We start from the raw sequence: 12,750 nt of genomic DNA, 5'->3' as shown, positions 1-12,750 counted from the left end.
GAAGAGCTGTGCTAAGGACAATAGATTTAGCCTGCAATGAAAGTGATGATGCACTGTTTTACCTGGACAGTGGCTTTGGGAATCCATGCCAACGAGACAAATACCTTCTCCTTGAAATTAAACCCAGCAAAACACACCATCAGGAACGTTGCTATGATTCGCACAACTAGGGCAATGCTTAACGTAGCAACACAGAGCCCTGTAAAAGACACATACTTATCACTATTTTTGTGCAAAGGTACCTGAGGAGCATAAGGCTCCTAAAAACGTAGCTTTACAATGGTTTCACTTTTTACATTTTTTTTTTGTCAGCTATATACTGCTTTACTTCAGATTCCTTCATAGAGATTTTTTGGAAGCTAGTTATGAAAGTTGGATAACTAGTGAATGATCTTACCAACAGTTTCAGGTCTAAGAGATGTTACAGATACTTCTGCTCCAATTAAACCAAAAAGAAAAGGTTGAAAGATATTCCATGCAACTGCGACAATTTTTTCTACTTCCCTCTGCAATGAAAACAAAAAATAATCTTGATATTCACCAAAAAAATAAAAATCAAGCACACACATTTAATTAATCAAAGGACAAAGTGAAAACTTATCATGAAGATCGTCAAGAATTGCTCCTCAGACAGTTTATGGTAAACTGCTACTCTGACCTAATACTAAATGATTCAAAATCAGTTGTGTACCATTTGAAGGTCAGAGTGTGTCTTGCTCTGTTAGAAAATAAATGTTTGCTATCTCAAGAAGAGAAATAAAAGTTACTGATGTTTGAACAGTAACAAAGCAGTTTGCAGACTAGAAGAAGAAAATAAAGCACAGTTGATTTCAGGATTTAGGAAGATGCAGTTTCAGCTGTTTTGCCATGAAGTTTCTGAGCCTTTGGTAACTGCATGCTTACACTTGTCCTTCTGTTTGTACCCGAGCAGAGTCAGGCCCTCAAAAATGTCAGTAACGACCTAAGTCTGCTCATACTACACTCAGGCCTATCTCCATGTGAGCAGGAGCAAAGCTAGACAGAGTAAGCCTGAAATCCCATACCAGTAAAAAGTGTTGAAATTCACAGTGTGATGTACTATATAATTGCAAAGCCATTTTTTCTGCTTGTGCTTGAACTTTACACCTGACACTTTTCCTAAAACAACTTGCTGCCAAGGTAAACAGGAACCTTCCATTTATACAAAGAGATAAGTGTAGCACATCTAACAACATTTCTTTTTTAATTAACTGGGTTCTGCAACAGCAAATGAACATACAGGCTGGAGTCTGTGAAAATGCAAGTGCAGTGCTCTGTCACTGAATCAATCCAGGACCCAGATGTGTCCTGTCCCTCACGTTCTCTCTGGGACTGATCCTGCAACATGCTCTTCAGTCAGTGGAAAGGTAGTTAACTGCAATGCAAAAACTTTTGTAACATTAGAGAAAATAAGGTAGAAATACATGGATCTGTAAACATTTTTCTTTATTTGCCACACTTCTCCCTGTTACCTCACCCTTTGCTTTTTTTTTGGAAGAGAAGCAATCCTCTTTACAGATGTTAGCATTGTTTCAGATTGTTTACGGCCCACTGTACCTATTGCTGAAGCAGATAAATGTTCCTTGTTCTCTGTGGACATTATTTGTTAAGTAACTTCCACTGGGGACAGCATGAGGCAGTGGCCTTTGAGAGGCTCAGAAGGAAAATCTTGGTAAAATGCTGAGTGTACAGTAAACAGACATCTCTGGCTGTTTTGACAAAAAGAGATATGGCATTTGAAATCATCATCTTTACAACCAAGAAGTCTCATCTACAGATCAAAAGAATTTAAGCTAAGCATTTATAAACTGCATACCTTCTTTTAAGGACCTTCCTTCTGAAATGGCTTAAAAGCTTTCAGTGAGCTTTCTGATTGTACTGCTCTTAAGTAGTTAAGTCTCAAGTTTCCCTTCCTTTAAAATTGGACAACGATGTAGTATTTTAAATAGAAACCATGGTTTCTTGTTTGTTATTTTAACAAACCTTGAGATCTTACTGAGGTCAGGGTCTAGATGGGAATAATTATATATCTGATTCCCTTTCCTTTCTTCTCTTCTCACCTTCTTTATTGCATGTCTCAAGGCTATACCCTATGGAGAGAAAGATGACCTCAAAACATGAAGTGTTGGTGGTATCAAGCAAAAGAGGCAGTGAGATGTGCCAAGATACAGAAACGCAGCAGAGCAGCAACAGTAAGAGGAAGCAGGCTTCATAGCTAACATAAAGTGGCTCAGAAACAATCTTCTGTATGGTTTCTGTATGGCTGTATATCACCATTTAGTGTGGGCATCCTGCTCTCTACATGTGTTCAGAATACACTGGCAAGGATTTGGGAAAGATAAAAAATGGTTAGATAATGCTTTCCATTTCACCTCCCAAAATCACAAGGAACAAAAGCTCAGGGTATTCAGGCCATGTGCACAACTGTATTTAGATACCTGTTAGTAAATCTTACCTTAAAATGACCGCTTAAGGTTACAGAGACCATCACACAACTCTGGGACAAAGCTCTGGACTCCTAGTCAAGTGCCATGACAATTAAATCTCTGTGGGGCTTAAAAGGCATTGCACTGATGTCTAAGGAAAGCTTGTTAGCATTTCACTGTCAGTATTCGTTACCTTATCCACATACATGGTAAATTTCTGTCACATTAAATGTTAAAGACTTCCAAAACAAATGCAGATTTTTTTTTTTAATCTGTATTCCCCCTAAAGTTTCATAAATGCACCGCTACCACTTCTGACAGAAATTCAAACTTCTGTTAAGCTGTGCATTCAAACGAGTTTTTGTATGGTATGCTTCTTTATGTAAACACTCACCTTTTCATCAGACCATCCCACACCGGCAACAAAAGCTAAGACTAATGTGCAGAGCCCTCCTGATCCAGGGAAGCCGAAGTGGATGCTACCAAAAACAGCAAACATGGACAGCCCAAGTACAAAATATGATCTCTTCCATGACAGAGATGCCTGCAATCAAGGAAAGAAACAAACAAACAGAGTAAATTTCTTTTTAGAAACTGAGGAAAAACTCTATGCTTATTCATTTGAAAGCAATAAAGGGTACCGTTGTGAAGGAATTGAAGCTTTCAAGTGAGACTTGAACTCCTCAGTTGTGTTGAAAGTTTTATTTGGACACTTATTCCTAGCAAACTAAAATTTCGGAAATCCAACATTTCTTTTCCTCTGCCCATCCAAAAGTTTATTGCCAAAATACTTTTTGTATCACAAGGAACATGATTCTAACCACTGTGCTTCAACTCTATGATAACAGGATTTTCTGCTTGTACAGTCAAGCAGCTGGAACAGTTTATTCAAAGAGGGGTGAAATCCATGCCACTAAATGTTTTTAAGGACAAGTCAAATATCTGCCAGAGTCAGGCTAGTTTTATTTGTTCCAGTTTCAGAGCAGACATTTATATCTCTTCTGTTGTCCTCCATTTCTATTTATTTGATTAGCTTCCGTGCCACACTTTTCATGTTATTTATTAAGAAAATTTGGTCCCACCAAGGGCAATAGGTGCTTTGGAAATTGACTTCAGTAATCCAGAACGTATCTATTTACTTCTACAATTTTCTGTTCATTTAATTATCCTTGAAAGTAAATCCATCTATCACTTTATATAAGCATAATTTTTAATCAGAAGTAACACATTCTAATTGATGTTAATATGCCCGATCACTTGAAGCCCGTAATCTGTCTATTTTATCTTAGGCCTAATGGAAACATCTTAGAGAAGTAAATGAGTTGCACATCAATTTAATTGATGATTATTCTACTGTCTGAAATAGGTTTTCCCTTTATATGTGAACATTACCACCACCTTCAGTGAGCAGGATGGTGAGCTGGGCTCCAAGCTCTGCATCAGGAAGGACTGTGAGATCACACATTGCTATTGTTGCAGTAAGCAAGTAATCGTCTTTAAAACACATCCTTGCTCCATAGGCTTTGAAATGTTAGAAGCTGTTAGAGCTGTACACTGCTTTCCCAAAAAACAGCTTCGTATGAAATTTGAAAATGGATAACGTAAGAATAGCATCCCTTAGCGAAGAATCTCTTACATAACAGTTTTTTAAAATTATATATATATTTTTTACCTGATCATGGCTTGGGAAATACCGAACAAACATTCCCAGAATCCCCCCAGCTGCTATGCCAACAGCAACCTCCAGCACTCCCCGGAGCACATTGTATAGAGTGGAACCTATTTGACAAAAGAAAAATGTGTTCAGTAACCCTTAAACAGACCCTTCACACAGAAACCACACTGTAGACCTGTGAGGGTGATTCCAGGACAGTCTCTGCTTTAAATTACTTGGGGGAAGGGGTCAGGAAAGAACCCATGGGCCTGAAAGAACCAGACAGTGCAACTTTCTCTCTCTGCAAGTTCATGCCAAGAAAGTGTGCTAGAAAAGCCAAAGAAAGAGCCACTGCTAGAGCATCGATAAACCCTGGAAGACTTTGGGAGCACTTGTATTGGGCACACAGGGGCCAGACTTGGCAGCTGAGGGAGTAGATGAGGGGAAAAAAAAAAAAAAAAGTATTTTGAAAGTTGACCCACAACTCAGAGTGGATGGAGTCACATGAAGACTTTTTTGACCACAGGTAATTTCTCTATCAATATTCAAGTCCATTCATGAACTTTACAAGGAGATGTCATTAAGATACAAACTAGTCAGTCATAACAGAGCATAGATTCCTCAAAATATCACAGTTTGTCCTGGATGTCACCACCTACAGATTAACCAGCATACCAGAAGAGAAAGCCATCCCAAGGCAAGTGTTGAAGCCTGTAATAGCCAGAATGTCATCAATGCTGCCAGCTGCCATTAGCAAAGTCGGGACACCTTTCTCCACTCCATATCCCCCAGCCTGTAAAATCAGCATTGAGGGAACCACAACAGCAGGAGAGACTGCACCTAGAACAAAACTGAAAACACATGGTGTCAGCCTCTCTTTGAAAGAAAGCAGTGAACTTCAAAACATTCTGATCCCTCTCCTGAAGTTTACATAGACCTTTACATAAGATATTGTCCTTACTTTTCCCTGCTAATTACAAGCAGGGATATTTTCATGCAGATTCACAGTCAGCTTTTACTTCCTGACTGTGTAACTCAATGTTCAAAATAAAGGGTTCCACAGACTAAGATTTGACTTTACACAGTTGTACTCCCTGACACATACCTTGACTGTCCACTTTAGGAACCTGGTCTAGACACGCCTACAATTTGAGCACCTAGTTCCTTCTCAAAATTCAGCATGTGGCAGAGGAGTGCATCCATCTTGCTCTAGTATGTGGTCTGGACTGAGTCCACCAGTTTAGACAGAACCTAGATTGAAAAGGTTTCCTCTTCAAGGATATTACTCCAAAATTTAACGATGCCATATCCTTATCCTCAACTTGTGACAGAAGGCTGTCCTATGTGCATCTCTCAAAGGGGAAATTCCGAATTTGAGCACAAAACTGTGGTATCATTTTCTTTCCCTAAAAACCCTTTGTGTTGTGGTTAAAGACCCAGGGATTGCACCATCCTTCTTCCTTCTGTAATGCCCAGATCACAAACAGAGAAGAAAAATGATGCAAGTACTCCTCCACAGCTTGGAAATGTGACCTTTAAATTAGCCACAGACCCAGACATGAATGGTAAGCAAACAACCACATGGGCTAAGCACGGCTTCCTAACTGGCATTAAATTGAGGTGTCTGCTTGGCAGAGAACTAACTGCATTTGGATCATCTAGCCGTAGCATGAAAATAGGCACCTTTGTCACACAGGAGAAAAGAGAGTACATTACCCTAATATAAATCCCCATTGCCATGGTAAATGCATGAATAAATAGGCGAGAACAGCAGCTGTGCATGTTTCTGAGAGGCATGGTCCGAAAGAGAGCCGTAAACAGACTGCTTTGAGTTTCTTAAGAGCCTACAATATAAAAGCAAATTCAGGCATTAGCATCAGTACCCTTAGCTTCATGGAGAGGAATAACTTTTGTGATCTGATTAGTTTATTGAAAGAATTCCCTTTAAGCCGCAGTGCGGGATATTATTTTTTTACATGGCCTATGCCAGAGATAGGCTCAAGCACAACTGAATTTGGGTATCAAATTACAAGTGTGGCAGTGAACCCACCAAATACACGTTTACTAATGTCCCTCCACATTGGAGGAAGGGGAAGCTGAGGATTCTTTGGCTTCTTGTGCAGTGCAAACAACATAGGAGAGGCTTGAGCAACAATTCATTTGAAAAGTGCACCCTTAACCCATCTGACTCACCCACGGTTACTTCAGGTCATTTGCTCTGTCCACAGAAGATTTAGCTATCATCCCATAAGTTGCACGAGCACCCCAAAAAATCATTCCCAAATCTGAACAAATGATGAAAAGTTAAAACTACATGAAATTAGAGAAAGGAGCCAAGCATTTCTTTCAGCTGACTCTCACTCGATACCCAGAGTAGAGTACGTTCCTTTTGGCTCAGCAACTTCTATCCAAAAACTTCTCTAAAACTGAGTATCCGATTCTAAAAGCAGCCTTTAACAGTTAGTCACAAACATGACTCTGCTAGGATGAGTCCCTAAATTTTGACATGGAAAAAATCACAATGAGTTGCAGTTTTTACTGGCGCAGTTTATCCCAGCATAATTAGGGCTGAGAATCACCAGAGCAACTGACATCTTTGTCTTCACAGCTTCAATTACACAAGGAACAATTGTAAGCACATCAAAGCGTTGCTACATATGGAGTCCAAATGACAGTTTCGATTGCCACATGGGAGACAAATGAGTCAAAGATGAAATTCCTTTGGCCAAAAAAGTTGTCAGGGAATAGAAAGAAAAGCAATCTCGTGTAACTGGACACTCAAGCTGTGTGTAACAATGCACAGGACACGCTAATACAAGATATACAAGCTTCAATATCTTCATAAAATGGACAACCGTAATATAAGAAAACCATTTTTCAAGAATGACAAAACCCTGTTTTCCTAAATAGCTGAAAAATCACACTCCCTAGTTTTCATTGTGGGTAAGAAAATCAGATTTGTTGACCTGAGCTAGCTATAATTAAACTAAGTTTGCTATAAACTTTAAACAGCCACTTAAATAGATAGGGGCTAATATGGCACAGCTTTATTTCAGCTGATTTCGATCAAGCAAAACCTTTTATTAATTAATTCAGGGAATATAAATTTATTAGGGAAAATAACATTATAAATTATAAAACTTTATTATAAATTATCTATTATAAAATTATAAATAATTTATTAGGGAAAATGAATTCCTCAAGCATGTGGAGGAAAACTATTTTGTTCACAGAAGCATTATGGCCTTCACAGTGATGTGAAGCACTGTTTCTGTAGTACATCTGGAATCATCTTTAAATTTAACATATTGGCATAAAACCTGCAATGATTAAAAAAAGAGAAAGGAAAAAACAAAAAAGACAAAAGTTTTTGTTTGTTTGTTTGATTTGTGTCAGCACAAACAATATTTTTCTTTCTGGATAGGGACTCCCTTCATTACTTGTTTTAGTTTGTCAGTGTAAAGTGACAGGTAGTTTGTCAGGCAGTGTGAACTCCTCCTGACAGACTATGATGGATTGTCTGTCCTCAGGATGTCCTGCTCACAAAATTAAGGACATTTCTTTAAGGCAAGGGGGGTAAATAGTCATAAAATCAGTTTCCTTCAGGTGTTTTTTGGATTGCTCACCACCTCTACAAATCCAGTCACCAATATTGATTAACATGACTATACAAGTCAAAACTATGCTTTCTGTAATGCTCTAATTCAAAAATCCTTTAAGACCAAACAGTTCAATAATTTTAAATAATTAATTATTCAATTTTTAGAGGGCTCTTTTATGCTTTATACCCCAGACAAATGGCTGGTGCCATACCTTTGGATCCAGGCCAAGTCCTGCTCGAGTCAGGATAATTGAAAGAGAAATATTCCTCAGTGCTGCAGACCAGCGTAGGTTTATCTGGACAATGTCACTAACGAATGGGGTATTTCGGATGAGAAAACCAGCAAGTAGCATCCCTTAAATGAAAGCAAACAAACTGCTGTCAAATGATTTATTTGACTGCAATAAGAACTTACCTCAAATTGTTAAAATAAACACTGTGTGATATATAAGAGACAAAGAAACAGCTCCGATTCTATATTAGCCTTGTTTTAAAGATGGGTACTTGGAAACAGTGATGTTTAAAGCAATGAAAGAGGTCTAGAACACAATAAATAAATTTAGCTGTAGCTAATTTTTAACTCTAGCAAGAGTCAACAGAATTCAGATTTGTTCACTAAGTGCAGGTCATACTTACCATGAGCAAAACCACCTCTGAATCCTTAAACATATTTTGCTTGTCAGCTTGTTTTAACATGAAAAGAGTAAGATCATGTAATAATATTGTATATTTATCTCAGACGTTAGAAACTGTTAAAAAAATCCTTTTAGGTATAAGAAATGTAGTGATCACAGGAACCGTAATGCTGAATTCCTTGGAAAATTAGCTAAAACAGCTGACCATGGACTAACTCAGATTTTAAAATGCTCTGGCAATACAGCTTTTATGCAAAGAGGAAAAAAGGGGAGAATATCAGGAACTTGCTCTTATCCTTTATTTAAGCTACTTGTAAGATCCAACCTTTTGCAAATATTAGCAAAACTTTTTAACCAGAGACTTCCTGCAAAGCTATCAGAACTGGAGCTCTGGAAAGATACAGGTAAGTATGGAAAAGGGTAACTTCACCTATAGATCTGTAAAGGTTGATTGTATCTTTGAGTCATTGGGACCTACATTTTCATGGTGTAATTTCATATTAACCATGTTAACAAACAGGAAATCAAAAAAAAGGCAGAAAGTAAATAAATACTGTGCTCAGGTTGGTCACAGCTTGGTGTGAGCCTGTAAGCCTTGGCTGTGGAATTGTTTTGTCCTGGAACACGCTAAACTTTTGGACACTGTTCTTCGCACTCCCTCTCAGAAAAAAAGTGGCATTATTAGCCTGCAGTACCTCGTGACAATTATATCAGGCTAGCATAATGATCACATGCTCTTTGCAATTTTTTTTTTTGTGTGTGTGTGTGATATCCAAGTACTGGATCTACACAAATTTGGAAGTCTGCTTCACAAAGAAAAAAACCCACTACCTTAAAAGATACCTTCATTGTTCTGCTTCACCTTGCCAGCTACACCTCTCTGCAATGTATACCTAAAGTATACTATGTGACTGTTTCTGTACCAATTTCATTCCTTTTTTCCCCTCATGCAGAAGCTCACTATAAGGTGCAGAGTGCTAAGCCAGCCACAGTGCACTTAATACAGATTAAATGCAAGGATTCCTATGCAAGAGTATAAGATTTGTATTTTTAGTGGGGAAAAAAAAAAACTACATAAAGACATTGTCTATTTCTTCCTTTGTCTCAGATTGCTCTGATTTTCCTCAAAGACCATGGATCTGAACAATGAACTCTAACACAAGCAGCTCGCCAGACATGTGCCATCATGCTTAAGTTGCTGTTGTTCATTAGTGCTGGTCAGACAAGCAGCTTCATGCTCAACTCAGCTTTTAGATACAGATGTAACTGAAAAAAGCAGAATCCAAATGGTCAGAAACTTTTTTTTTTTTAAGGTGGATGTTTACTTAGAGCAGACTCCCTGCTTGTAAAAGTCTGTTTGTGTTACTGCAGGCAGGCATGCCACATGCAAAACCTCCCTCCCTCTCATTTGAATTTGCTCTCACTTGTGAAGCTAAGCAGTACAAGAATATGCACACTGCCTGAACAGTGTGGAAGCTATAGGAAGCTATCCAGCCCTTCCCCTGTAAGAGGTGCTAACGTGTGAGACACCACCAGCTATGCAGGTTACAAATCATATCAACACACTACAGGCAGATATTTTTAGCCCACTCTGCCACAAAGACTTCCCTGTATCAAGAGCTCTACTTATTTATAGACTAAGCACAATAAGGGGGCAGCCTTTTTCAGTTTCATTGGCACTACAGTACTTCACAATATCATACTTGATCTAACCAAGAGGATAAAGAGGAGACTCGGTAACATACAGGCCATTTCACCTAAGCCAGTCTGGGACGTTTTGCACCTTCTCCAAGAGGACCAGGCACAAGTCACTTAGAAAAGCTACAGATCTGGGGACTTTGCAGTTTGCATATTCCTAATCCAAACATATCTAACATGCAGATGTTACTTGTTTAAACAACACTGCTATGCAGGAAGAAAAGAAGGAAGGGTATCTTACCCAGAAGAGCAGGGAGAGGTGGCAGTGTTCGTATTTTAATAAGTCCAAAAATTTTACCACCAATGACAGCAAAAAAATAAAGAAACATAATTCCAAACAGGTTTCCACCTGGGAGACATTCAGTGCCAGTGATGGACCAAACCACAGCCCAAACCAGGACCACGAGTGCAACTAGAACAAGAAAAGAAATATTCATATGTAATCATTTCTAATGCTAAAGTTCACTATGAGGTCACATTTGTTTTTCCACTGAGGAAAAAGGTACAATTAAATCCCAGAATTAAAACTTCTTACCTTAAAAATGAGTTGAATCATAACAATGCATTTGATCTTTAATGCTCCCTAAGCCGATGTTCTGATTTTGTAGACACAAAGATACTTCAGAAAATGGTAACAAGAAAACCATTAGGGTCCAAAAATCATTGAGAAAAATCTTAGGCGACTGTGGAAAGCACTTAACAGGTCCCAAACAAAGCCAAGACTTTCACAAAACTTATCTTGCATTTCAACTATCTTCCTTCAGCTACTTAACAACTGCAGTAAGAACCTGCTGCTGTACAGCCTGGCAAGTCTTTGAGCTAATGACTGCAGCTCTAGGCTCATTTCTATAGGAACTGAAGTATCTCTTTTTTGGCTAGATAGGTTCATACAATGCACTGCTATCCCTAGGGGAAAAATATCTGAAGAAGGTCATGTGTCCAGTCAGCCTAAGGTAGTACAGATACTGCTCTTGATACAGCAATCCAACAGGAATAATACAAAGAGCAAAAAAAAAGATATGTGAACATGTTACAGAACATGTGAAGATGTTACTCTCTTTCCAGGTTTCCAAGTCTGTTCCTACAGTTATGCAGCAAGAACAAACATGCATAGATATAAAAGCAGAAGAGGGAAGGAGAGAAAAAAAAAGTTTGTTTTATAAATCCCCCTTCTCATAATCATAAGAAAATATATTGCATTTTCAGGGTGGACTTTTCTTAATTGTATTTGAGAGTGATAGGAGACCAGTAGTTTTCCAAACATAATATCAAAGAATCCCAACTGAGAGAGAGCAGAGACTGTAAAAGCAGTCAAAACCACAGAAAATGTCTTTTGCTAGGAAAAGCCTGAAATAACTGGTTAGCCAGGCATTCTCTTACGTGAGATTAGAGTGCAGGGCAAATCTTAAGCAAAATGAATTTATTTGTCTTGGAGTTAGGATTCTTGGCTTTTAAATTATAGGGTATTCCATACAGAGAAAGGTATCACCACAGCCTCATTTTTGTTGCCTTAATTCAATAAAAAGCCATCTAGTGTGTGGAAAATGCACTGTGTTTATAATCATCTTGATGTTCTCACACAAAAAGACTATTAAGACGAGAATTAGGAGGTCTTTCTTCTGATGAAAACAATTTGCAATGCAAAGACATATCTGCCACATTAAACACAGAATACAGGATAGAGGAACAAAACTAATACAAATATTTGTTTTACCTCTGCTAAAATGTTTAAGGTATGATGTGCAAAAACATGGCTATTTCCCTTCATTATCTTCAAGGAAAATAGTCAGAAATCATCACATCCAGAGAAACAAGTACTTCGTTTGCCATTTCGCAGTTTAACTAAACATTTTGTGCTGTCACTTTTTTACATACCGTTCGTCACTATTAGGGCCAGTAAACCCTGGGGTGGGCAAGCAAATATTTGCCTCCATGTTCTTGTAGATGTTGAAGATCCTGGTATCGGTTCTGGAGGTTGCTGAGCAGAGTGATTCAAGAGAGCAGTTTCTTCTGTTTGTATATTCCCATCAGCACTTTTGGTGTCTACTGTTGGTCTCTCCTGAATGAAAGCAATAAGATCCTCTCAGAAGCAGCACTGTCTGTATTTGTAGTGGTGTACCAGACATCTGCAATCAGCTGTGATGTGCTAGGTCCGTCCTGTCTACTGAAGACTACATTAAGTAAACTATTGCTGTACTACAGGAAAGGTCAGAGCTTTGTAGCATATTAGGCATTTTCTGTTGTGTTTTTTATACCCCACAAAGATCTGCAAATGAGAAGCTGCAGGACATTTACCTTTTATCTGTGACTAACAGAACTCCTGTTGCTGAACACATAGCACCTGTTCAGCTGAAGAAGAATACTTGAAGAAAAACAATATTAACAACCGGGGTTCAGATTGTCTTGGGTATGAGCTAAATATATATCAGTATTTTCTAGAGTTTGATAACGTTCTGCTTCCACAGTGGATTCCACAAAGAAGTTAACAATTAGCATCATCCTAGTGAGACAGTATCTTTATCATAACTCCTAAATAATTTCTGTTACAAAGCCTTGAACCAAAATAACCAAACCCACTCGTTATTATATAAAGATGAAAGAAACAGCACAGGTGGCTGGTGCAAGCATCACTCACGCGATCCATTGTTGGAAGGCTCAAGCTGCTAAGTCAAGGTAGAGGACAAGTACTATGCAGGTTTCCTGAAGCACAGTTTGTTG

At 38.4% G+C, this 12,750-nt stretch overlaps 1 protein-coding gene across 7 annotated transcripts in view; it reads right to left on the bottom strand.

Annotated features, from left to right (window-relative positions):
- LOC121069133 (sodium/hydrogen exchanger 9B2-like) overlaps positions 1-12,750 on the bottom strand; it is a 37,400-nt gene that overhangs the window by 20,768 nt on the left and 3,882 nt on the right. For all 7 annotated transcript variants that reach the window (XM_040554915.1, XM_040554920.1, XM_040554917.1 and 4 more), the window contains exons 3-11: positions 11,908-12,091; positions 10,274-10,444; positions 7,912-8,054; positions 5,815-5,942; positions 4,774-4,949; positions 4,117-4,223; positions 2,839-2,988; positions 398-506; positions 63-199 (exon numbers count right to left, since the gene is read on the bottom strand). In XM_040554915.1, coding sequence (XP_040410849.1) covers positions 63-199; positions 398-506; positions 2,839-2,988; positions 4,117-4,223; positions 4,774-4,949; positions 5,815-5,942; positions 7,912-8,054; positions 10,274-10,444; positions 11,908-12,091 — 1,305 coding nt within the window. The remainder of the gene's footprint in view (positions 1-62; positions 200-397; positions 507-2,838; positions 2,989-4,116; positions 4,224-4,773; positions 4,950-5,814; positions 5,943-7,911; positions 8,055-10,273; positions 10,445-11,907; positions 12,092-12,750) is intronic.

The sequence above is a fragment of the Cygnus olor genome, chromosome 4, assembly GCF_009769625.2.
Source record: "Cygnus olor isolate bCygOlo1 chromosome 4, bCygOlo1.pri.v2, whole genome shotgun sequence".
NCBI lineage: Eukaryota > Metazoa > Chordata > Aves > Anseriformes > Anatidae > Cygnus > Cygnus olor.
This window is presented reverse-complemented; position numbering and strand designations above follow the sequence as displayed.